The sequence below is a fragment of the Heliangelus exortis genome, chromosome 15 (genome assembly GCF_036169615.1).
Source record: "Heliangelus exortis chromosome 15, bHelExo1.hap1, whole genome shotgun sequence".
NCBI lineage: Eukaryota > Metazoa > Chordata > Aves > Apodiformes > Trochilidae > Heliangelus > Heliangelus exortis.
The window spans coordinates 10,379,442-10,403,425 of NC_092436.1; the positions used below are offsets into that span (position 1 = coordinate 10,379,442).

At 43.8% G+C, this 23,984-nt stretch overlaps 1 protein-coding gene across 4 annotated transcripts in view; it reads left to right on the forward strand.

Annotated features, from left to right (window-relative positions):
* Nucleotides 1-23,984, forward strand: part of HTR4 (5-hydroxytryptamine receptor 4) — a 91,264-nt gene that overhangs the window by 47,599 nt on the left and 19,681 nt on the right. For all 4 annotated transcript variants that reach the window (XR_011728849.1, XM_071758848.1, XM_071758847.1 and 1 more), the window contains exons 5-6: nucleotides 4,825-4,978; nucleotides 6,627-7,195. Coding sequence is in view for 3 of the 4 variants with exons in the window: in XM_071758848.1 (XP_071614949.1) it covers nucleotides 4,825-4,978; nucleotides 6,627-7,195 (723 nt within the window). In the remaining variant the exon portion in view is untranslated. The remainder of the gene's footprint in view (nucleotides 1-4,824; nucleotides 4,979-6,626; nucleotides 7,196-23,984) is intronic.

The window sequence follows — 23,984 nt, forward strand, 5'->3', positions numbered from 1 at the left end:
GTGATGATAATAGTATGTATATAATTTTATACATGCACATGCCACCAAATGCTCTTAACTGTGGGCCACCCACAGAACCAGTCTGTTGTCTGTGGTACCCAAGGAGTTTGCTTAAACGTTGTGTCTGCATACTCATAGCTCAAATAAAATTGTACTGCAAACCAGGTGGATACTCCAAGGGCAAAGAATTATCTAATACAGCTCAGTAATTCTATTTCTGTAATACCCAGAAGGCAAGGAAAGAGCAGCAGTGCAGTTAGAGCATCACTGTTCTGAGGCAGGAGTTGGAGGCTCCAGAGCTGTTCTCCGGAGCTCTGCCCAGGGCAGCTTTTGCACCACCATGGTTTTTGGGAGGCATTTGGATGTCCAGGCTGATGGGTAGCCAGATGTAGATGTACAGGCTGCTGTACCACTGCTTGCTTCTCTTCAGCTGCAGAAGCCTGGTGTATGGTAGTTACTGGTCCAGCTGGTTTATCAGGATTCTTGGACCCTTTATTTCAATCCTGAGCACAGATCCTGGTCACAGCTGTAGTCTCATAGTGTTGGTGCTTGATAACTATGCAAATACCCATCCACCACAATGGACCACAACTAAATTATGTTGCCATCATATCTAGGTCACCAGTGTGTTGAAATACCATACAACTTCTTTATTTTTTCCTTTTCTCTCCTCTTTCCTTTCTCATCTACAAGAACAAGAAGCCATAAACTTGTAATAGCTATGGCTGTCATCATTTAAGAGTTGATGTGCTTTTAAAGAATTAAGGGGGTTTTCTATTTTTTTTCCTGGAGGAACAGCAGGCTATGCCACAAGAAGTGTGCCTATGTTTGTGCATATATGTGTAGGATTTTTCACACAACCAAAACAGCAACAGCAAACAGCCATGATTTACAACACTTAAATTTCCACAAAAGCCTTGGACCAACACAGCAGGTTCAGCATCCAGTCATGCAAGTCAAGAATACAACTGAGGTTCATTTTCTGCCTATTTTCTCTTCGGCTTCACAACTTCCCTCTTATCTGCCATCTCCTGAGTTCACATAGACACAGTTTAACATCAGGCAGCTGTCCATGATCCTGCTCCTGAGGAATGTGAGCTTGTGTCTTCTCTATCCAAAGTGCTGAGGGCTGTTAAGTACAAATGTGTTGCTGATGTACAGTTCACCAGGCATTTGTATCTACCTTCTGCTTTTACTTACTGGAAGGAGAAGCTCCCCAGAAGGCAAAGCACAAGTGCTGTCAGGGAAGCATAAAACATTTTGCTCTTGCAGCTGATGGACCCTCTGGATGTGAGGTTACTGGGTGTGACTGTGGGAATTCCTGCTGGGCTTGCATGAAGGAATGTGGAGAAAATTACCCCACAGACTGGGGCACTGAAACACTGAACCTTGAGCGTTTTTTATGGGTTTTGTGAGCACGATAGAGCTGTACCTGCATCCCCTTGGAGTGTTCCTAACACGAAGTCCACTCTGGGGATTTGATCCACTTGGCTCTAATCAGTCCATCCCCACCCTCCATCTGTACCACTGGAACTGGCAGTGCAAGATCAGGGAGCATCTCATTTATCTTCCTCAGGATGGAGCCTGTGCCAAGGAGCCACCAAGGGAAGCTGGGCAGGTCACAAGTCCTGGGTAGCCAGCCATGCCTGCAGTGGCATAAGAGCCATCATTAAGGCCATAAGAGCTAGGGATTTCTGTTGAGCCTTATGCAAAATGTTAACACATGATTAATTCCTGTGACAAATGGCTGATATGGGAAAGGAAAAGGATTATAATAACCTTTGCTTTATGGAGCTGTTTGAAAGATCTACAGCTCCAGGAAGGGATCCTTGTATTTCCCCTTCAGCAAAGAATGTCACAGCAGAAGCTGAGGAAAGGATGTTTCTCATCATCTGCTCTGTGGTAGGTAGCAGGGAAGTTAGCATTTTTAAGAAAATGTAGAAACATGGCTTTTAGCTGATAATAGTAAGAATTAATATTTAAGTACACTTGGACATGGTATTAATTGTGTATAAACTTTATGAATGCAGGAAAAAGCTGTATCTTGACAGGAAGCAGAAATGTAGAATCAGAAAATGTCTTTATATCAGCTTTTGACTAAAACTATTGATAATCTTAGAGATATAATTACTTTTCTCTCAGTGAATAAATAGCTGCTTAAATGCCCAAACCATCACATCCATCAAATCAGCAGCTACTGTAAATGTTGGTGTGACTTCAATGATTTATATTAACATACAAAGATTTCTATTATCTGACTCTCTGGGCCATTGAATGGAAATCCTATTGAGCTTTGGAAAAGTGGCTGGTGTGCCAAAAAAGTGGCTGCCTCCCTTTGCCATCAGCAAAGTTGTCACCCACACTGATTCCAGAACCTTGTGACCCATAACAGTGTAGGGCAAGAGGAACCCAGCTCAACTTTTGGAACACAGGGGAAGTTATAGTAGCAGTAGTTACCAAAATATAGATATAACTGTACTCTTTTGACATGTAAGTGGTGGAAAATTGCTGCTGAATCACTGGGAGGGAAGATATGACAGCTTTAGATGTCATTTTTACAGGCATAATTTTACTCTAATGGCCTTTAATAGCATATACAAGTCAGTGTAATGCTGTCAGCTGCAGCAGAGATAGAAGTACAGAAATGTAATATCTCAAACTGCTTGGAAGAATTGTTTTCCTGCTGTAGTTAATTAGCAATGTATCGTGGTTTTCCTTTTTTGATTGCTTATTCAACTTGTGAAATGGTAGTTGGTGTCTTAGCTGTTCTTTCCCACTTATTTATTAAAATCTTCTTTTGCCCTTTCTGCAAATGAATGGGGTCTCTTGCAAGTAACTTGCCACCAGGAATGTCTCAGGAATCCTTCGATGCTCAGCACTGGGTAGCACTTTCCAGTAGGTTTCTCTCAGATAGTAAACAGTTAAATATGCCAAGATCTATCTCCCTTGTGTTTAGCATCAGGAGTTGCACATAATGACAAGAGAAGCACCATCTGTCCTAATAAGCAGTCAAAACATTGCTGAAACTACCTGTTTGAATTCAAAGGTCAGTTTATTTCCTGAGGGAAGGAAATCTGGAGAGCAAGGAGGAATTCCAACTCAGTAAGTTCTAGCAACACAAAGCAAAGCTGCACAAGCACATTGTGGCTGTCATGAGGAGGGAATATTTATTGGATCCACTGAAATTAGGACCAGGATGGTCCTCATTGTCTGATAGGCTCAGAAATATTTAGGTTGGAAATGACCTCTGGAGGTCTCTGATCCAGCCTTCCTCTTGAAGCAGGCCCAAACTCAAGGCTTCATTCTGTCTTCATTTAATTAGATCGCTCAGGGTATCACCCAGTTGGGCTTTGTATGTCTTTGAGGCTGGATACCCTCATTTTTTCAACTTGTCAAGGCAAGCCCCAAAACTAAGTGAATCCTATTCCTATAAAATATCCTTGGCCCCTGTGGGAGGCCTTTGAGGGCTGGGGTAGTGGGGACAGGAATCAGAGCCATGGGATGCTGTGGCTCTTATCATGAGCTCTATGAGAGGGACATTACACCCAATGCTCTAAAAGAAGAGTTACTGTTAAATATGCAATCTCTTTTAAAGTGAAACTTCAGAGGAACAGGCTGATTTTCATACAGGAAATCAAAAGAGAATATAGAAATGATGAAATTGAAATAGTTGAATGCTTGTTTTCAAAATCTTTCCCCTGTGACATTTTGAATCTTATTTCAAAGAGACTTTAAAAAATGTTTTCTTTTGACACTTAGATATTATTTCAACCCTTTGTGTGAATTTATCATCTGATTTTATCAAAATAAAGCAACTCAGTCAAGTCCTCATGACGTTTAAAAATGTCTTAAGAAAATTTTAGAATCTTTAGATTTTTGTGTCTTTTAACACAAAACTTGGTTCCCACTCAAGTTTTAATGAGATAAATTGTGCAAACTGTGTATGTGTGCATTCACACATCTTATTTTAATGTGTGGCTGACATCTCAGTTTAATGACCCACCTTTAGTGTGTGTTTGCTAATTTAATGTCTCTAATTCATGATTCTACTGACCTCATAAAACTGATTTTTATAGGCATTCATCAGCAAGGCTTTCTCTACCTGCACATTATGCCTTGATGTGAGGCTTGACTCAAAAAAATTCTTTGTCAGAGAACATTTATTCCCTTTATAAATAGTTTTTGAAACTGTAGCCACTTCTTCAATGCAGTGCTCATATCCTGTGGGATGGAAGCTACATCCATCAGATGATCGCTGTTAATTTGCTAAGAAAATGCATACATCAGGCACATGGCTGAGTTCCATCTTTTGCTATTTAGAAGAGCTGAGATTTTATGGGCACTTCTAGTGCCTCTGGATCCCAGTTCCCTGTTGCAGCAGTGGGGACATCAGTACTGGGCTGTCTATGACATGAAATCCACACTCTAAAGATAAATATTTCATTGGGCACCTGAGGCAGACTCTCAGCTCACGACCACCAAAGGTCTGCACTAGGATGAAAGGGTTGCTGATCTGCTATGCTTATGGACATATGCTAGTTTCAGAGCTTTAATCTGTGCCTCATTTTCCCTAGCTGGAAAAGAGAAAATACTGACTTTCTCTTGCAAGGCATTATGAAACCTTATTTACTCATGCTGTGAAAATATCCTGAACTCCTTCTGTGAGAAGCAGTCAATGGAATAGGTTATAGACTCTTTTTTTCTTTTTCTCTATTTTGAAAAAGGCAGGAGGCACAAACTGGAGAAAATTATTTCCTGTTTTATTTTTAGAAGACCTGTAAGTCTCCTTTGATGATGGTTGTTCTCTCACTTTCCTCCTTGCAGGTACTATGCTATTTGCTGCCAGCCGCTCGTTTACAGGAACAAGATGACTCCCTTGCGCATCGCTCTGATGCTCGGAGGGTGCTGGGTAATCCCAACATTTATTTCTTTCCTCCCTATCATGCAAGGCTGGAATAGCATTGGCATCAATGATCTGGTGAGTAGCTAAGGAGGTACACCAACTTTGTATCAAGTATCTTTGGTGTTGTGGATTCTTCTTTAAAAACCAATATGCAAAGACATGAAGGCAAGAGAGGCTGAAGGAGAAGCTTCTTGTTATCAGTGCAGAGAGGATGCTGAATTTTTGGAGGGTGTCTTTAAGGGAGTTTAAAACTACTGTGTCCTGGAAGGACTGTCAGAAAGACAGTAGTGGGAGAGGATTTTACCTGTGTCACCAAGCCCCAGCCAGTTCCCACCAAGCACCTTGGGAGTCCTCAGTTTCCCTTGGCCTCAGGGCATGGTGGCCACTCTCTGGCTCAGCCTGATGTTCCCTCCTTGGCCTGCTAGCAATGTTTGGAGGACCAGGAAACCCAGACTTCATCATGAGAGATGGTGCTTTGGGCCAGTCCCACCAACATCCCATCTTGGCATGAGCCTCAGACAGGGGGGACAAGTGTGAAATTCTCTCTGCAAGTAGTTTCAGCATAAATCAGTTTTGCCCACTGCAGTCTGGCTTCACTTGCAAGATCCCCTCTACAGAACAAGGAGTTAAGAGCTGCAAATTTGCTCTCCTTCCAAGCTGGAGATGCAGGAATTAAAAAATGGCAAACTGTGAAAACACCTTATTTAGAAGAGCTTGTTTGAAGAGATGTGGCATCTTCTATGCCAAGTCTCAGTCAAGGAGCTATAAATAATTTTTGGCTCATGGAGAGTAACAGGTGCAAGCTGGCAATCCTCTAGACAAGGTGAGAAAGCCAAAATTGCTTCCAGATAAGCACCTTTAGGACATGCAGCTGGTAGAAAATGAAGGTGCATTTTGTTTATTTAACAAATTGTGTCAGGTATCTGATCTCTTCCACTGATTTCCTGCCCACAACTTTTCAGAGAGGACTCAGCACCCAGCTGGCTGGACCTGCCTTTCTTAATAGCAGCGCAAGTCCTGTCCCTCCTTGTGACCTGCTGGCCTTGACTGTGCAGTTTTCAGTAGCTGCAGGCTGAGGTAGTGCAGGGTTCAAACACCACCCAAAATTGCCTATCTGTCCCAGTTATGCCTCTTGCTCCTCAACTCATATGCAAGATCCCTTTCTTCATTTACTGTTTCTGTTTCTATCAAAAGTCACTGGCCAGATCTCAGCTTATGGACTCAGCCTGCAGACTTCTGCCTCAGCTGCTGCCACAGCCTCTGGGTCTGGGAAGCTCAGTGTCACCCCCAGGTGCTGCAGGTCCTTTCCCTGGCCACCTGGTCTTTCCCTAAGTCCCTGTGGGACTTCTGCAGTGAGAACTGCAAAAGAAGCTTGGCACAGAGTGATGTTATTCCCCTTTGCTGTGTCTGCACTGGGGGGTTAAGCAGATTTTCACTAGCCAGGTTGAGCTATGCTCTAGGATGCTGGAGCTGCACCACGGGTTGGTCCATCAGTCCTGGGGAGCAGCAGACCTGAAAAGCCCAGGGCAAGCCCAGACCTGAGAAGCTCTCCAGGCAGGAGAGGCAGTGGTGTGTAAGGCAAGTGCTGTGGAGAGAGGAGAGAGAAAGGAGGGTGAATAAGCAAGTTGTGTGGACTGTCCCTGTCCTGCAAACAGCCTGCTGGTTTTGGAGTGAAAGCACTGAAATTCTTTCCTTCTTCTTGCCCTTCCTCTCCCTGCCCCAGATTCAGCAAAGGCAGTTCAACAAGGCTTCCAACTCCACTTACTGCATCTTCATGGTCAACAAGCCATACGCCATTACCTGCTCCGTGGTGGCCTTCTACATCCCCTTCCTCCTGATGGTGCTGGCTTACTACCGCATCTACGTGACTGCCAGGGAGCACGCCCGCCAGATTCGGGTGCTGCAGCGCGCGGGGACCCCCGCTGACGGCCGCCAGCACCCCCCAGACCAGCACAGCACCCACCGCATGAAGGCTGAGACCAAAGCTGCCAAGACCCTCTGCATCATCATGGGATGCTTCTGTCTCTGCTGGGCCCCCTTCTTTGTCACAAACATAGTGGACCCTTTCATAAACTACACGGTGCCGGGGAAGCTGTGGACGGCTTTCCTGTGGCTGGGCTACATCAATTCAGGGTTGAACCCTTTCCTCTACGCCTTCCTGAACAAGTCTTTCAGACGTGCCTTCCTCATCATCCTCTGCTGTGGGGATGAAAGGTACCGAAGGCCTTCCATCCTGGGGCAGACAGTCCCCTGCTCCACCACCACCATAAATGGATCCACTCATGTGCTAAGGTGAGTGTCCCTCAGATGCTGCCCAAGGCCTGGAGTCACCAGAAAGGGCGCTTCCCACAAGTTTTTGTACAGGGTTGGTCTCAATTCGTGTTTGAAATAGCTGGTGGGTTAAGTGTTGAAAAACGGAGAGAGCAAAAGAAGCACCTTAGGGTGCTCAGACAGCCTGGGTTTGTGAGCAGCAGGTAACTGTTGGCATGTGTGGTTTCTCCTGGGGTGGGTTCAGGAAGGAGTAGGGAGAACACCCAAGCTGTGTGTGGGTTTTGGCTAGTCCTGCTTTTCTGTCTGAGAGGAACAACTTGACTCCACAGGGAGCGCCCTTGTCTTCTCCAGCAAAGGGATTGTGACACCCCCTCCCTGTCCCTTCTCAGAGTCTACCTTTGTAGCTTCACCAGCCCCTGCTGCTTCTTTTGAACTAACAAAAGGCTTCTCTCCAGACACCCTGACACTGCTAGGGCACTTGGGTGGCTCTCTGGGAGGAGGAGTGCTTGTCATTTTGTTTTAGCAGCTTGAATAATGCTGCCTTGTGTGCCTCTTACTGTCACTCAGTCAAAGCAGGCAGTGGCACCCAGCACTCAGCTTTGCAGGAGCATCAGGGCTCATTTGCCTCATGGGCTACAGGATGTAGTCCTGTTGGTTGACAGTTTGGGATCTCAATGCATGTGAACCCCACACGTAGCCCCCCCCCCCCCCCCCCCCCTTTATTTTGTACCACAGTGTTCATTGCAGGAGGAGACAATGTGGGCTGTGTGCTGCTGGGGTTTGGTTTGCCTGTTTTCCAAGTTTGCTTTCTTCAAGTGTAGGAATTGCCACAATCCTTTTTTTTACCCCTGAATATGCACCTATTTAAATTCTGATTTGTACCATCAACTGGAAAATTCAGGCAGGATTCATGTAAATGGTGAATTGAATTCTACAGGTATAGCTACAATCCAAAATTAATGGCTTATTCATTTTTTGATGGTTGAGATTGCAATTCATATGTCATACATAAAGGATTGTTTCTCTGGTTGCAGCACAAATTGTGTAATTAATTTTAAATATTTGTAATTCATAGTTCTAATAACTTGTGGTTTGGAATACCATTCATTGAAAGGACTTGCGAGTCATTCTGAAGAATGAGTGAATAGGAGAATTTCCAATGAGCACCCAACTAACCTATGGCAAAAATTAGTACAATAATTAACTGCGAAAGCTACTGGTTTCTGGATGGCTGTAGGATGTGTTCAGGAGTTCTGTGCACCATGAGACTGAAAGCAGAATGCCATAATAATCTGAAAAATACTGTTTTCCCCTTTAAACATATTGCTTGCATTTCTTTCATCAGGCATAGATAATTATCCAACACAAAAAAAACCAAACTCATGCCTTTGTGAGTCATTAAACTGTCATACTGCTTAAGTGGATGAGAACCTAAATCAGCATTGCCTGAACTCTTGGATAAAACAAGTTCTGAAATTCAAAGAAGATGACTTAGAGTAAAACATAATTGAGCAATGATCAGAGTAGACAAACTCTGGAATGTCTGAATCCAGGAGATCACTTTGGTGTATTCCTCCTTTCCTCTCAGAAGGGCACTCTTCAGCTCAGTACAGTATTAGTCTCTATAGGAAAAGCTATAGTAAGTGGTTTATCTACTCATTTCCCATCAGAGAGAGGTCTTCTCTGACAAGGCTGCTGCCAGTTTTGTTCCTCCAAATTAAAATACATCCCGATTTGCCTTTTAGAAAAGCCAAGTAAAACAAAGGGAAAAAAAAAAAAAAGCATGCAGCTCAGGGGGGCTGGAAGTTAATCGTCTTCATAAATACAAAATTAAATAAAAAACCCAGTCAGCCCACCCTCATGCCAACACTCTGGAGGTGCACAGTGCTCTGGGAGAAGGGTACAGTAAATCACTGCATGCAGCCAGCACTCAATGCCAGAGCACTGCAGGGGAGTGTTATTGGTCCCTGTAGGGAACATGAGAAATTGTGTCAGTAAATCTCCCAAACTGCTGTGAGCTCCGTGCCTCCTGTGCTGCTGTTGGAACAGGTAGTGTAGAAACTCAGGTCTACAGGTTTTAGAAGTTTAGTAGCTCTATGTCTTATCTTTGGACCAGTTGGGGTAAAAACAAGTAGGGAAGAGAAGGTCAGAGCTGCTGTAGGAGGGAAGAAGTGATGTGTGCCTCTTGGTGATGCTTCCCCTGCAGGAGTGCACAGGGGTGGCTCTGCCCCATGGCTTGGTCCCCTATGCAGGTCCCTTGGATCTGCCCCAGGTTTGAGCTGGGCAGGTGCAGACTGTGAAATGTCTGCTGGAATTTGAGGGCAGTCCCGTAGGAGGACTGGTAGTGTCTGCATGGTGAGGAGAGCTCCATGGGTGCCCCGTGCTCCCACCACCCCTGCTCCATGAAGCCTGACCCAAGGGGTTTGACATGTGGGATTGGCAGGGCTTGAGGGGGGGAATTTGCACCTGGATTTGTGTTTGCCACTTCAGTCTGCAAAGGTAAGAGCTCTTCCTTTTGCCTTGCCTTTACCTGGCCAGGAGCAGAGGAGACTTTGGGCTAGAGAGCATTATGTACAGGCAGGACAGGAGGGCTGATGGCATTGCTTTAAAAGAGGGAAGAAGTTAAGGAGACTTTCCTTCTCTGTGTACAAGGTAGAGGGGTCACCTTTAGAGGAAGGGGAACGTTTGCTGGCTGTGGTGTTACAAATACTCCAACTGTTTCCCAGCTCTTGGACTAAGAAATGGCTTCACAGGATGGGTTGAGGAATGCTGTGGTTTTCCTGTGCCATTGCCAGTGAGGATGGGTTGAATCGCATAGCAGGTTCTGGGTTGTTTCACTTAGTCTTTAAGTGATACTGTTCAGATTGTTTTAAAAAAAGTCTGAAAAGACATGGTAATGTCTGTACTATTGGTAAACATGAGATTATGAAAAGTAGATCTCAATTCTACAAACTAGTTTTATTTTAAGAGGTTGAAATGTGTGAGCTGTGACTCATTTGACTTGCTACCTATCTCAGCATGGCATGTATTACCTAAATCATCCCCATAGTTTGTAAATCATAATAAAATTACTATCTTCTGGCAGGTGTATTTGTAGTCAGGATTCTTAAGGAACAGGTCTTTGCCATAAGCTGTTTACTTTTAATCTCTTCTCTGGTGAGAAAAGAAATTGCTGATAATATTCAGAGATAACACAAGATTAGAGGAATTTAAGGTAAGAGCAAGCAGCACGGGGCTACTCTGTGTTCTGAGTTACTTGGTTAACTGAGCTCAAGGAAGATGTTTCCACAGTTACAGGAACATGGTCTTTATGGCATGCTTGGCATGCTGAGCACAGGCTCAGCCCAGAGGCTTAATCTAATCACCAGCCAGTGTGAAACAGGCTTTATTGCTGGACATCAGCTCCCAGTTGATCCTAGGAGCCTGAAGGGTGATGCAGGATGCTCTTGCAGCCCCAGGGACAGAGTGCCTGGTGACCAGAATGGGATGTCCTCAGCCCTTTTGTGTTCAATCCTTTGATTTGGGGTATTAGCACTGAGCATAACCAGCCAGGAGTAAAATTGCCATTTTGTTGGGTGCTGCACAGTTCCAGAAGGGGAAGCAAAGCCCCAAGGTCTGGGAGCAGTGCCTAGGACAGGCAAGGGACAGGTGGTGGCAGCTGGAGGACGCAGCATGGCACTGAGCTGGCAGGCAGGACCATGGCCTAAGCTGATCAGCTCTCAGCAGCATGGAGCTTTGTGAGTAGCCTGAGTATTTTGCTACAGCCTGGTGCAGGGTGATGGGTACCAAAAAGGGCAAACCAACTTCCACCTCTGTCCCTGAAGTATTAGCAGAAGCAGCAAAATTGTATTGGTTTGCATTCAGTTCAGCACAAGGACTCTCAGTGCCCTTGAATTAACCTCTGATACTTTTCTAAATACATTTCTTTTGTGCCTTTGCTCTTATTTCCCAGTTTCTTCTTTGGAGTGGGTTTGTGATGGCATGTACAGTACATAGAGACATCACAGCTTGTTCTGCCATTAAAACTAGACTGGACAAAGTAGTTAAAAATAGTACAGAAGGATGATCTTGTACCAGTGAGAAGGCTCAGACTGAGGCATTAGGGAGTAGCATTTATGAGGTCTTTCCTTTTGCTGATGTTGTTAATCTTAGTCAAGAGATAATTTGGTTTTCCCTGAAATTTCATTAGCTGCAAGCCTGAAGAGATATTCTGTAAAAATATAGGAGATCATTAGCCTCAATAACAACTTTTAAAAGAGTCTTCTAATTTCTTGGAGGAGCTTTCTTGTAATTTTTTATGAAGCTCTGCCAATATTTACAACCAAACTTATGTTCCAACTTCCCTGGCATGATTTTACAACTTGGCATCAGTCTTCTCCACCGTAACAGCCTTCGAGTGTAACATTCACAAATACTGCAACTGGGAGTTGGGAAGGATCATGAGCAGGACACAGAGAGCTATAAATATCAGGAGGTGAGTGGTATTTCAGGGAGGGGATGGGGCCGAGCTCCCTAGAGGTTCTGGGAGCTGCTGGGCTCCTGCTGCACACCCAGGGCTACAATCATGGGCACCAGCCACTTATCAAAAAAAAAAAAAAAAAGAATCCCAAAGATGAGGAGCTCCAAAAGAGAAGACTCCAGCACAGTCTGGAAAATAAAGAGAAGTAATTGCACCAGGAATTGAAAAGCTGTCAAGATATTGGGAGCTTATGGCAAGACATGGGAGGCTTTCCAAAGCAGTGCTCACTGTCTGAGATCCAGCCCTGGTTCTGCTCCAGTCATGGTTTTTGGAAGGCAAAGCATCTCTGTGCTCACTGAAGCAGCCACCAGCATTCCCAGATACAGTCTACCTCCAGCTTGTGTGGGGGTGGACTTGTTTTTTTATTGTGGGTGTTTTTGTGAAGTTATTGCTGAAGCCTTCCTTTGTATTTGTAAATGCAATAGGCTTTTTATTGAGGCTGGGTTATCCCCAGGGTAGGAAGTCGAGACACTAATTTCTTTTCTCTCAGCTGTCATCTGTGAAGTCTGGGGTAAGGTTCTTCCTCCCACCCCTTCCCCGCTTTTTCTTTCCTAGGGAACTGTGCTAAATTCAAAAGCTGAACAGTTTTAAGATCTTTTTTTTTTTTTTTCTTTAGACACTATAAAATTCTTCTGCAAAAAAGGTGAACTCTAAGGAAAGAGTGTGGGATGTCCTTGGCTCCCCTCCTCTGCTAAGCATCCCACCAGCTCCCAGGGGTGATGAAGAGCTGCCAGCATCACCTTGGGCAGTGTGTGCACATTGTCCCTTCCCTGGTCCTTCTGCCTGCACACCCATCCCACCTCCCAGCCCCAACCCAGCTCTCATGGAGACTCCTGCCCTTGGGTTAAGCTGCTGCACCCTATGCCAGAGGAGGCTGGTGCCTTCCTCCTCCCACACCCCACTTGTCCTGCCAACAATCAGGACACCATTGAAGCTCAAAAAATGCCACACCGGAGGAAGCTGAGAACTTCTGATAAGAGAAAAGCTTGTAATTCTACCAGGTGAAGTCAAGATACTTTTCTTATTTCCTACAGAGGAAAGAGGGGATTAGACTTTTAAAATACCACATTTTCCTTCAATTTTACTAAGGTAATCTCTTGCAATATGTCTGTATATTGGAGAAAGAGATTAGAGCTAAATAAATCCCTTTTTGTTATTTAGCCTAATACAAGATTCAAGATCAGAACTTCTCTTCTGCATCAGTTTGCTTCTGGTAGGGAAGCTGAGGCATTGAAGGGCACCTTGAGCTTGGAAGCAATTGAAATAACAACTGATTTTTGTCTATTTTTAATTTCATGACTTGCTCTTTGAGTAACAAAGACAAATGATGTGTTTTGGGGCAGGAACCCCATTAAGGCTTTCCTTCCCATCTGAGATTTGCTGCTCCTTGTCCTGGTTTATATCTCACCAGGGGATGCTGAACTCCTGGTTCAGTACCTCCCCACTTGTGGGGTGACCATATAATTTGGAGTTTTGGGAGAGCCCCTTCTGCAGGACACAGTGGGGATTTTGTACTCCATGGGCTGTCCAGGGAAGTTGGGCTCACCCCAGTACCTCCAGGCTCGGCCCAGTACCTGTCTCCTGCTGTCTTTCTCTGTATCACCTCCTCACTGTAGAGCCTCAGCACCCATCTTCTTCCCTTCTGGCTGGCATCTACAGCTTCCCTCAAAGCTTCCTCTCTCTCTCCTGCAAAAGATAGAGCAAAAAATGATTTTTAGACATGCAAAAGTTCCACCTGTCTGGTGGAACTCACTCAGTATAGATGGGCTTGATTTCCTCATGTTTACTGTTTCATCCTTTGAGGTCTCCTGACAATAAAAGAAAGCAGCTCCAGTTCTGCACAAAGTGATTTGGATGGTAATTTTAATTGGTTTGGAGGTCTTGATGAAAAAGCAGGACATAAAATGTTGGGAAAAGCTCTAATCTGATTTTACTTGAGTCCTTGTCAATACAGAGCAGCATTATCACTGCCTAATTTAATCCCAGCTCTGGTTCCTGAATCAATGATACGATGCTAGTTATGTATTCAGGTTTATACACCTTAAGTGGAAAGCTTCTGCTAGAAAATGAATTCTTGCTCATGTAATGATATTTAGCTGAGCTTCTCAACAGCAATGTGTCCTGTGTCGGGAATACAGGACAGGCTAAAGAGCTGGTGCTGGGAATGGGATGATAAAGTGAAAAAGATGTGGATAGGTTATCAGCCTTCCAGCTGTAATTAGGAGTCCACTGTCCCATGAGACGGCACCCAAATTCCAGACAGCCAAAAGAGGTTTAAAATTACTTTTGCTACTTGAATAAATTCTATTCTGGACAGCTATTTCCCATCCACCTACTTTCTTTCTGTTTCAACTGCACAGCTCCAACCCAGACCTTGGCACAGCCCTGCTGAATGAATTGGGCTGTCCCCCTCCCCCCCCCCCCCCTCCAGAGGTTAGTGTGTTTTCTCAAAGTATTTTTAGACAATGCATATCAGCATTTTCCATGATCTCCACATGCCTTAGGACTAGAATTGCTGTATAAATCTAATAATTTATTGTTATAATCTATTATTCACTGTAGCAGCAGACATCTCTCAAGTTCAGGGATAATTGTTTAAGTGCATTTTAATTTTTTTTTAACTTCTTTTTTCCTTTGAATTTTTAAATAACTCCTCCATTCTGATTGCTGTAGGATAATTTATTTAAGCATTATATGCACTACCTCACTGTGGAAAAGCTTCCCTGTTGCTGTAGTTGTAGCAGCTTCTAAAGCCTTTGGTGTACCTGTGGAAGAGAAGAGCCGTGGGATTCATAAGACATTTCGGGCAGTTCTTTGATATCTCCAGGAAGATGTCAAGGACTTTCACTACATCTGCTGTGATTTGATTGCCTTTTAACCACTTTGCTGGTTTTTTGATCCTTAACCATTGCCTGTATTTTCGATTGCTGGGTGTCAGCTGGTGCCAGCCCGCTGGGTTCATGCAGTCCAACAGAACCAGGTCCCTGCTTAGCCTGCTGTGAGTCTGTCTGCAGTGCTTCTTCTCATCTGATTTCAGTTCTTAGCCAGCTGTAGATGTATCTCCCTCCTAAAGTGCACATTTCAAAACAGTACATCGGCCGTTTTGAGGTATTTTGTTTCATTAATTTGGCATAGCAAGGATTAGATTTGATGCTAACATCTGCTGCTTAGCATGCATTTGCATTTCGAATAAATGCCCTGACCTGTGAATTGATTCAGATGTTGGTGGTGTTTTGGTTTTGACACCAGTAAAGATGCAATACTTCTTTACCTGTGCCTCTGGGAGTACATAATGTCTTGCAAATACTACATACAGGTGAGTAAGACAATTCCTGTGTTAGCTGATGATTCCCTTACTTCTGCATTACTTTGTTGTTTTGGCTATCACAGGCTGCTCCAGCACTACATACATCACAGAAGACACAGCATTTTTTTAAATTCAGGTACCTACCTTTAGAAGGCAGTTTTGGAGCTCACCTTTGCTGCTGTTGCTGGGCTTTATGGTTTATCAGTGAGATTTCCACCTGGCATATGATGCTTTCATCAATCACAACCCTATCAATGGGGGATTTTTCTGGATTCTCCCTTTGTCCCTATATCTTAATTCCTCTGTCTTGAGATCCATATCCTTGGCACATTAAACCCTAAGTCTAGGTAAGTAGTTAGTACAAAGCCTTCTATTTCACAAATTCATATTGAAATTTAAGCTATAAACACTACTTCAAATTCATGAGCTGTTACCTTCCCAAGAGGTCACAGAAGCACAGAAAATATTACTAGCACACTTCACACCAAGTGTGATTAATTGTTTTTTGAGATGCCAAAAAAAGAAAAGATCAGCTGTAATCTCTCTGCAGCTTGAGGGAACATTTCTAGCAATGTCTGCTATTTTGCATGAATTTAATTTAGTACAGAGCAGAGGCAACAGGTGAGCAGGAACAGCACAACAGGTCCAAGGGTGAAGGGTATTTGAAGGATATTACAAGGTGCTGAACTACAAAAAAAAAAAAAAGCCAAAAAAAAAAAAAAAAAAAAAGCCCCAAAGAACTCAGAGCTTTCCTAAGCTCCAGGCCACTAGAAAGGAAGTTTGAGGGTGGAGTGATTTGTTTGGATTAGAAGAAATTATATCTTCTGAAAGCTTAAGAGATCTCTGCTGGTGTCCCTGATGTCAATGGTGATGATAAAGCCCATGGGACTCAGCCACCACTCTGTGAAGAAATTTACATTTTTTTTTTCCCTGAAAGATCATCCTGAGAGAGTGATAACATCTAAACATCTGTCATAAAGAGGCAGGGGACTTCCTCCACAGACATCATATACTTGGATCAAAGTGAGATTTAGCATTTTTTTATTGAAAATGTTTATAGAGTAACTCCCAAGGACAGAAGCATTCTGACCCTGAAGGAGAAATGGCACAGGCACAGTTAGATGCAGAGCTGGCTGAAATTGCCTCAAGTCTCATACTTTCACTGCAGAAAGTGAGGATTTTTGACAGGACAGCTCCAACAATTTTACCTTCTTCTCATAGAATGGAAGTGTAACATATTAATAAGGTGAGGATTTAACTATCCAGGTGGACTCACTGATACTTTTCTTCCTTCTTTTATCAGGAGAGGAAGACACATTAGCCCTAGCAAAAGCTCAGTATAGCTTTGTGTGCTTCCATGTATAGCACAGACAGGGTTCTTACTCTGGAGTCTTCAGCTGGACTTTCTTTAATTCCAGAAAACACAGACATGTTACAAGCAGAGGTTTTGAAATGAGTTTCACCCAACAGAGCAATCCTTAGGATAGGGTTGAGTTGTGTTGCTTTTCCTTGCTTGAACAGGACTGTACTGGAGAGGAGCACCATTCCTGGGAACATCCTGCATGGGAACATCCTGCATTCTTCCTTTGCTCTGATGTGCCTTTCCCTCACAGAAGTCAAAATAACCACACTGCCTTGTTAAACCTTTCATGTTAAACTTTTCCAAAGTCAATCATGTCCCTCAAGGAAACATGTTGATTCTGTCTGACACTTGTTAAGTGTCACTGTCATGAACAGTCTTTGAAGAGATGTTCTTGCAGACTTAGCAGAAGGGATGTTAATGAGGCTGTTGATTCATCTAATTCCATAGGCCCATCAAACCCAGTGCAGCACTTCAGTAACTAAAAAGACACAGGGTACTAAAGAGAATTTAACTTTATAGATAAAGTGCTTTTTATGACCTGGGTAGAGTGTCAGGTCTTTGATAGATGTGCCAGTATTTGATAGATGATGTTCCTGCAGCCTCCTTAAACATCACTGGCTGCAGCTGCACAGTGGGAATGCCCTCCAAGACACATGCAGGTTGTTGAACCACCTGCAAATGCTGCTGTCCCTGCTGGGAGCTAAGCACAGCTAGATGTATTTACTTTCAAGATTATTAGTTGTTCTTGTTCAGAAAGATGCTCTTCCAGGTCAGTGGCTGAGCCTTTTGAAGGTAATAAGAGGGTTTGTAGTGTTTGTTTGTTATTGTGCATTCAGTCCCAGGAGGATTCTGTGGTTGAAAGCACCACTGACCCATTGGTCACTAACCAAGCATGGTTAGTGCAAACCAGGAGCTGCAAACCAGAAGCTGCTCAACGTGGCCATAGCATCAGCCAAGCATTGGCATGGCATTTGCAAAGGCATCAGCCTGCATTTTCCACCCTACTGAAAGAAGGAAGGTTAAAAAAGCTATGGAAGCACTGTGGTCAACAATTGCCCTTTCTGGATAGCTTTCCAAACATCACACACAAATATGTGAATGTTAGACTGGATTTAGTTTATCTTCATCTATGCCTCTTGTATTCAGGAAAAAAAAATGAAACAGTAGTTCACATCCTCTTACATCCTATCATTTTGTTTTCCATTTTTGTGCTTTGCCCTGGTATTATCACATATCATACACTGTGACATCCTCATAGCATTATACTGCTCTGAAATCCTTACCTCTCTCAACACAAAACATGGAAATTCCTTTAGCCTCAATGTTGCCAAAGGTCTGAGTCCTGGCAGTGCTTTTTCCATGACTGAAGTGAAGCTGCCTCTAGAAAGAACATAACAGCTGTTTAAATGCAATCCACAGTAATAGGTTTTCCTATATTTTCTTTTGGGAAGTGAAAGAAATGCAGTATGAATTTGTCACTTTGGAAGGAAGGATGTGGTGTTGCAACATGAAACAGAGCGTAGTCAAACAGATAAACTCAAGTACCAAAGAAAAGAAGATACAGCTGACTTCTTGATTTTTATTATATGAATATTTTTACCATTTATCTGTAATCTGTCTGGTATTGCACAGAAACACAGTTTACATTAATGTGCTACCACATAGAATTTTTTCAGTGACATTCATGTCCTATGTGCTTTTTTTGTCAATTTATTTATAGTACTGTAGTTAGCATTTATTAGCAGGGAAAGCATTTTATAACACTTTGATATAATATTTGAGACAAGAACTGCACAAAGCAACTACTTCATAGGCAAGAAAGAAATTACAAATGGTACTTCAAGAAGTGTTTCCAGGAGATCTTCATAGAGCTCTGTTCCCCACCATTGGCAGCACAGCACCTGGCAAGGCTGTCAGCACAGAATATGGAAACATTTGCTCAGTTTCACCCCAACAGGAGTGTCACATCCGTCTCTGAGCAGGGACATGAACCTTCTGCAGCCCCTTGGCAGCCCTGGAGCTCCCTCCTTAGACATGGACCCATTCAGCTTCTGTGATCATATGGGAGTGAAGAGCACAGGATGCAAGAGGAGAGCCCATAAGAAATTATCTCAAAGATCTTAGGGAAATAACTCACTTCAGTTCCACACCATTTATCTATTAAAAAATTTAAAAAAATTATCCATTAAAAAAAAATCTTTATTCTTAATAAATTTTAAAACAAGCTCATAAAAATCCTTTAAAAACAAGTCACAGGGTAAATTAATTTCCTTAAAAACATCTTTTCCCCATGCATGGGTTCACATGAGTTTGCCTTTGAAGATTTGACTGTAAAATTGTGAAATGCTTAACTTGGGCTTTTTATTGTCAGCTTAATTAATGGTTGAGTAGCAGAGGCTGCCATGCACCTCCAGAGCTGTCCTACCTCACCTGCACACCTTGTTTGAAGCCAGCAGACACAGAGGGATTTTTTTATAAGCAAATATGTCAGAGTACTCCACACTAAACAAAAAGGCTTTGATTTTTCAGCTCTGCTTCTCACTTCAGCTTCCAGTACAGAACTGGGTGCAAAAGGCAATTAGAACCTCAGTGGCCTGCAAAAGCTATAAATAGGTAGATTTCAGCTACCTGCTTCTCTGAAATCCCCCAAACTCCTTTTTATTTTTTTTTTTTTTTTTTTGGTATGTGTTAGGGGATCAGAGTCCCCTCTTTTTGATCCCCATGAATTGGCTGAAATGGGGGTCCAGTGGGGCAGGGACCAGGTCTGCAGAGGATGAGGCTTGTGTGGCAGCTGAAAGAAAATCTGGCAGCTCAGCACACCCATAGCTCAGGAGGAGAGAATATTAAGTAGAAATAAAGAAGTGACCCCTTTGTTTGATGTGATGTGCTCACAGGCTGTGCTGTAGCCTGCTTGGAGGTGCCCAGATCAGAAACTTGAAAAAAAAAAAACCACCAGAAATTAATCACAAAGTAACAAATAACAAAGCCTACCTTACAGCCAGACATTCACAGCTGAGCTCTTATTTGGTGCTGAAAGGAGAAGCAGGTCTGTAATCAAAGCTTCCAGAAGACAATCAAAGACAATCTTTAGTATAAAAGGCAGTGAAAAGAGGATGCTGTGACTGAAAGCTGAAACTAGAACATTTGTGATGAAAATAAGGCACGAATTTCTAACACTGAGGGTAGTTATTCCATAGAGGAAATTATCAATTGTAGAACAGATTTTCTTTTTCTTTTTTGTCTTAAGAAATTAAAGATTTCCCAGAAGGAGTCAATTGGCTGAAACACATAGCAAGGTCCTGTTCTATACACAGACAGCAAAGAGAACAATGACATCAAAATCTACAACAGGGACCAAGGTCTGCCTGTAAATCTCCAGGCACCTTGCCAGTGGGGAAAAAAACAAACTAATCCATCAAATCCAAGGAAATCCCCATTTATGAAGAGTCTAAAAAGCTCTCAGCTTTTTTTTTGCAGCAGAACTGCTGCTTTTTATAGAGAAGATTTTTCCTCTCCATTTGCACTTTATCAGGCTCTTGTTGGCTGATGGGGAGAAAAAATGCAAGACACAGCTGTAAGTGCATTGAGACATTGGTAATTCTCTGTTACACTTCAAAGGATTGGTGAGAGACCAGCAATACCTCTTGTTCACTGCCAACAGCAGTATATTTTTAAAGTTAGTACTGGGTGCTGGATAACAGCCAGTTACAGCTATAATTTTACTAAAAATTAAATGGTTACTGCCATATTCCTGCACTGCAGTCTGACAGAAATCAAGAAGCTCAACTATTACTCCCCCATCTGTACTTCAAAAAGCAGCCCCATGTTTTCAGCATCCTGGAGCTGTCAAAAGGCTCAAGGATCACCAGCCAGGGATCAATGCCAGCTCCACATTGCCTCCATAAATCAAATTCCTTAGCTTCAAACATGCCAGTTATCCTGGGTAGAAGTTAAGTGACCTACTTACTACCCCCTAGACTTTTATTTAAGAGATACAAGTAGCTTCTTCAATCAGCCCAAAAAGGCTGGTGGTGCTGATGAAGTTAGCAGAAGGAAAACCATATGTAGCTACCAAATCCCCTCCTAGAGCAATACTGAAGAGATTTTGGAAAATGAGCTAAGTAGATCATTTCCTGCCTCTCAGTGTGCTGGGCAGGGAGAGCAGTCCCCCAGCAGTGACTGCCACTGCCACCCCACACCATTTCATCCTTAGTGGACCCATTTCCTGCACCTTAGAGGTCACAACCAGCAGCTCTGGTTTTCAGCAATAATCAGACACCTTCCCCAGCCCAGAAACCACTACTGGAATTTACAGACAGAGAGGGGAGGGAGCACTGTGCCTCCTCGGGAGAGGAGAGACACATCAAGGAAGCACTTGGAAGAGCCCAGGTACAAACCCCATAGCTCCAAACCCACAAACATTTATTTAGCTAAAACAACTGCCAGTGAGGACAGGATCAGCGCAGCAATCACTCACTCTTATAACCATCTTTTGTAATGTTCTTCAGGATAACCAAGCACTAACAGAGATCCTTCAACCATCACACCTGGTCCAGCCCCTGGAAGTGCTGTTCTCCCACCCTTGCCCTTTTATTTCCTAAAGCACTGGGTGCTAATGAGGCTCATCAGGCTTCCTACTGCCTTCCCCACTCCCTGCTTTGCAGGGCACCAGGACCAGGCTCTGGTAACCTTCTCCTTGCCAGGCTCTGTACATGAGCCCTCTGCAAGCCACATTTCATCTATGAATAGAACACTATTCTACAGCACTGAAGGACTCTGTAAACAGGCAACAGCTCATTTCAGGTAGAGCTCCATCACTGATGATTATAGTTTTCCATTTTACTCCTTTACCTAAGCCACTGTCACCTGTCTGTCTTCACCAGTGGGGTTCTCCAGTCGATCCGTTGGCTAATATAGAAGTAGCTTCAGAGCTGTGCTGGAGCTGTCTGTCCATCCCAGTTGGCCTGAAAGCCAAAGTCAGTCTACAGAAGTCTGTCCCAGCCAAGTGTCTTTCCTTTTCTGCTCCTGGTCATGGTGCAGGCAGCTCTGCTAGAGGATGGCAGTAAGCTTCTGCCCACTGTCATCACCTCGGGCTGTATCAGCTCTGGCCATATTTAACAGGTGCTAGAGACAGAATTGGGATGATGAAACTGATTCTTGTACTTCTGCTTCTCTTTTTGAGCTTGTTTATGTCCCCCAGTTAAATTTTCCACAGTTGCTATTGATGAGATACTCAGTGAAGCTGCAGAAAAGATATTTGGGATCCTGCTGGGGTGGTTTTTTGAGGCTTAAAGGCACTGAGAGGGAAGTCGTTACTGCCTGTCATCGGCACACAGCTGATTCAGACATCAGACAAAGAATTTTCAACTTGTAACACAAACCATTTCCCACAATCATCCTTGGAGACTGCAGTTAGGATGCCACTGCCAAGTGGAAGAAGAGTCTCTTTTTCATCTTTCTATTTTATCCATGCATTAGTATGATAAGGATAATCTCTGGTGGGAGTTACAGCTGTGGTCATGCAACAGTTGTCTTTGCAAGATCTTTCAGCAACATAAATGAGGGGCTGCACAATGTTCCAAAGCATAAATCTTTCAATTTTGAAGACTGCTCTCAAAGAACAACTGAAAATAGCCACCCTAGAACTGGCTTTCAGCTGGAAAGGGCAATAATAATGCTTCACTGTGAGCAGCACACTGGGATTGATTGGAAGTGGTTATCTGACATTTGCTCAGTCAGTGCAGGATACACATCATGCTCAGTGACTGCCACGTGTTTCTTCTCCAGGAGAAATTAACATTCACTGTTGTGCAGCATTCATTAAGTAGTCCAGGAGGGGAGTGCAGATTGCTGCCTGTGCAACATCTTGAGTCAAGAGGGAAGGAAAAGAAATGTGCTACTTTGTGGGGGGAAGCTGGAAAGAGAGGAAGGCTTTCCCTTTTATTCCTGTTCAACCGCAGGGTAAAAGAGGGAACTGGTTTGTGTGTATTCATGCACGTGTGCTTGTGTTGCCCTATTCCACTTGCACCAGCCACAGCTTCCTTAACACTGGCAGAGAATAGCATGCAGGGGACAGTGCTTCCAGCTGCCACCAGTTGTGTCAACAGCAGAAGATCATGAACCTCCTTGTCCTTTTCTCCAGACAGCCACAACGGGAACTTCAAGGCTGCTTTTCTATAAGATGGCAGGGACTGCTCAACCAAAATCATGCCTCCGCTCTCATTTATTTCAACTAACAACCCAGGAAGTTTTGATGTGCTTTAGCAGGATGCTTGAGCACCTGGAAGAGCAGGGCAGGGATGGGTCCTGCCACAGAGCCACGTCCTGGGGAGGAGAGATGCTCCACCATGGTGCAGATGGCAGCGCCATTTTCAGAGCTATAAACAGTATCATTGTCATAGCTCTTTGAATGGTACTGCCATATGTACTGGAAAACCAGCATTTAAGCTTGTAAGGGTTTTTTTGGCATCTGGATTTTCTCTCCATTTGGATGAAGCCAGTTTCTGAAGTATGAATGGAAGCTGCGTGTTGCTTGGGATTAGCTCCCCCTCAGAAGTTATGTTTGAATCTCTGAGGATCATCAGATTCCTTTTGGTCTCCTAACCTGCAAAAACCAAGTGTCCTGCACGTGGTGAGATTGCTGATGCATCCAAACTTCTCTGCTCAGTTTGAGAAGAAGCAGAAAGTACATGGAAATTTTCATAGCAAACCAGCCAGGCTCTGCATGATTTTCTTTAGCAAGTATTGTACTTTTACAGTAAAGTAAATTTGATCAAGTGCATATATCTGGATGAGTGGGTGAAGAGAAAGTGCCTGTCTTAAACCATCAGTCTTCAGGAGTTGCACACCTCACCTGGTTGCCAGTGCAGCTCAGATGGTGCTGCCTTCCCCTCCTATTGCTGCAGGAATAGCAGCTGTGAGCAGCAAAGGGTGAGCAGCCGGACACTAAGGGTACCATGAGGCAAAGTGAGGAGCAGAGCAGAGCCCAGTGGTGCAGCAGGGTCAGGTCCACACTGCCCTGGAATCTCGGGGGCTGTGGCCTGCTCAGAGCAGTCAGACCTTTGCTCAGCATTGTCCATTCTGCAAGAGTTTTGCTGTAATGTTCAATTTTTTGCTGACCCGGCTTCTTTTTTGGGAAAGAAAAGAGGAAAGGCAGCAGCACTGGGTGTTATTGAGAAAAGAAACCCAAGAAACCAGTGTGGCCCTGTAAAGATACACAGGCAGGTGGGAGGGCAGGAAATGTCCTGTTTGCTGTGAAGCTGCAGCAAACACTGAGAAGCAGTTCCAGAAGCACTGGTCCTGCGTGGCTCCTGGCTGGGGTTGGTCTTGGTGTTCCTACAGTCAGTTCCTTCTGAGATGGCTCAGCCCATCCACCTTGTGATGCAGAGGGTTCACAGGGAATAAACATTTATGAAACAAGAGCAAAAGTGTAAAAACTCCTGAACTTTGGCCAAGCTTTTCAGCTGAAAAATGCCAGATATCTCTGTTTTAATATTAAGCTGATTCCTACTTCAGAAGAGCCCACAGAGGTCTGAGAGCCAAGGCACCAGGCAATGTGCTTTTGATGCTGTGTATGAAAGAGCAGCATCAGTTTCTGGTGACTAATGGATCCAGGCATTAG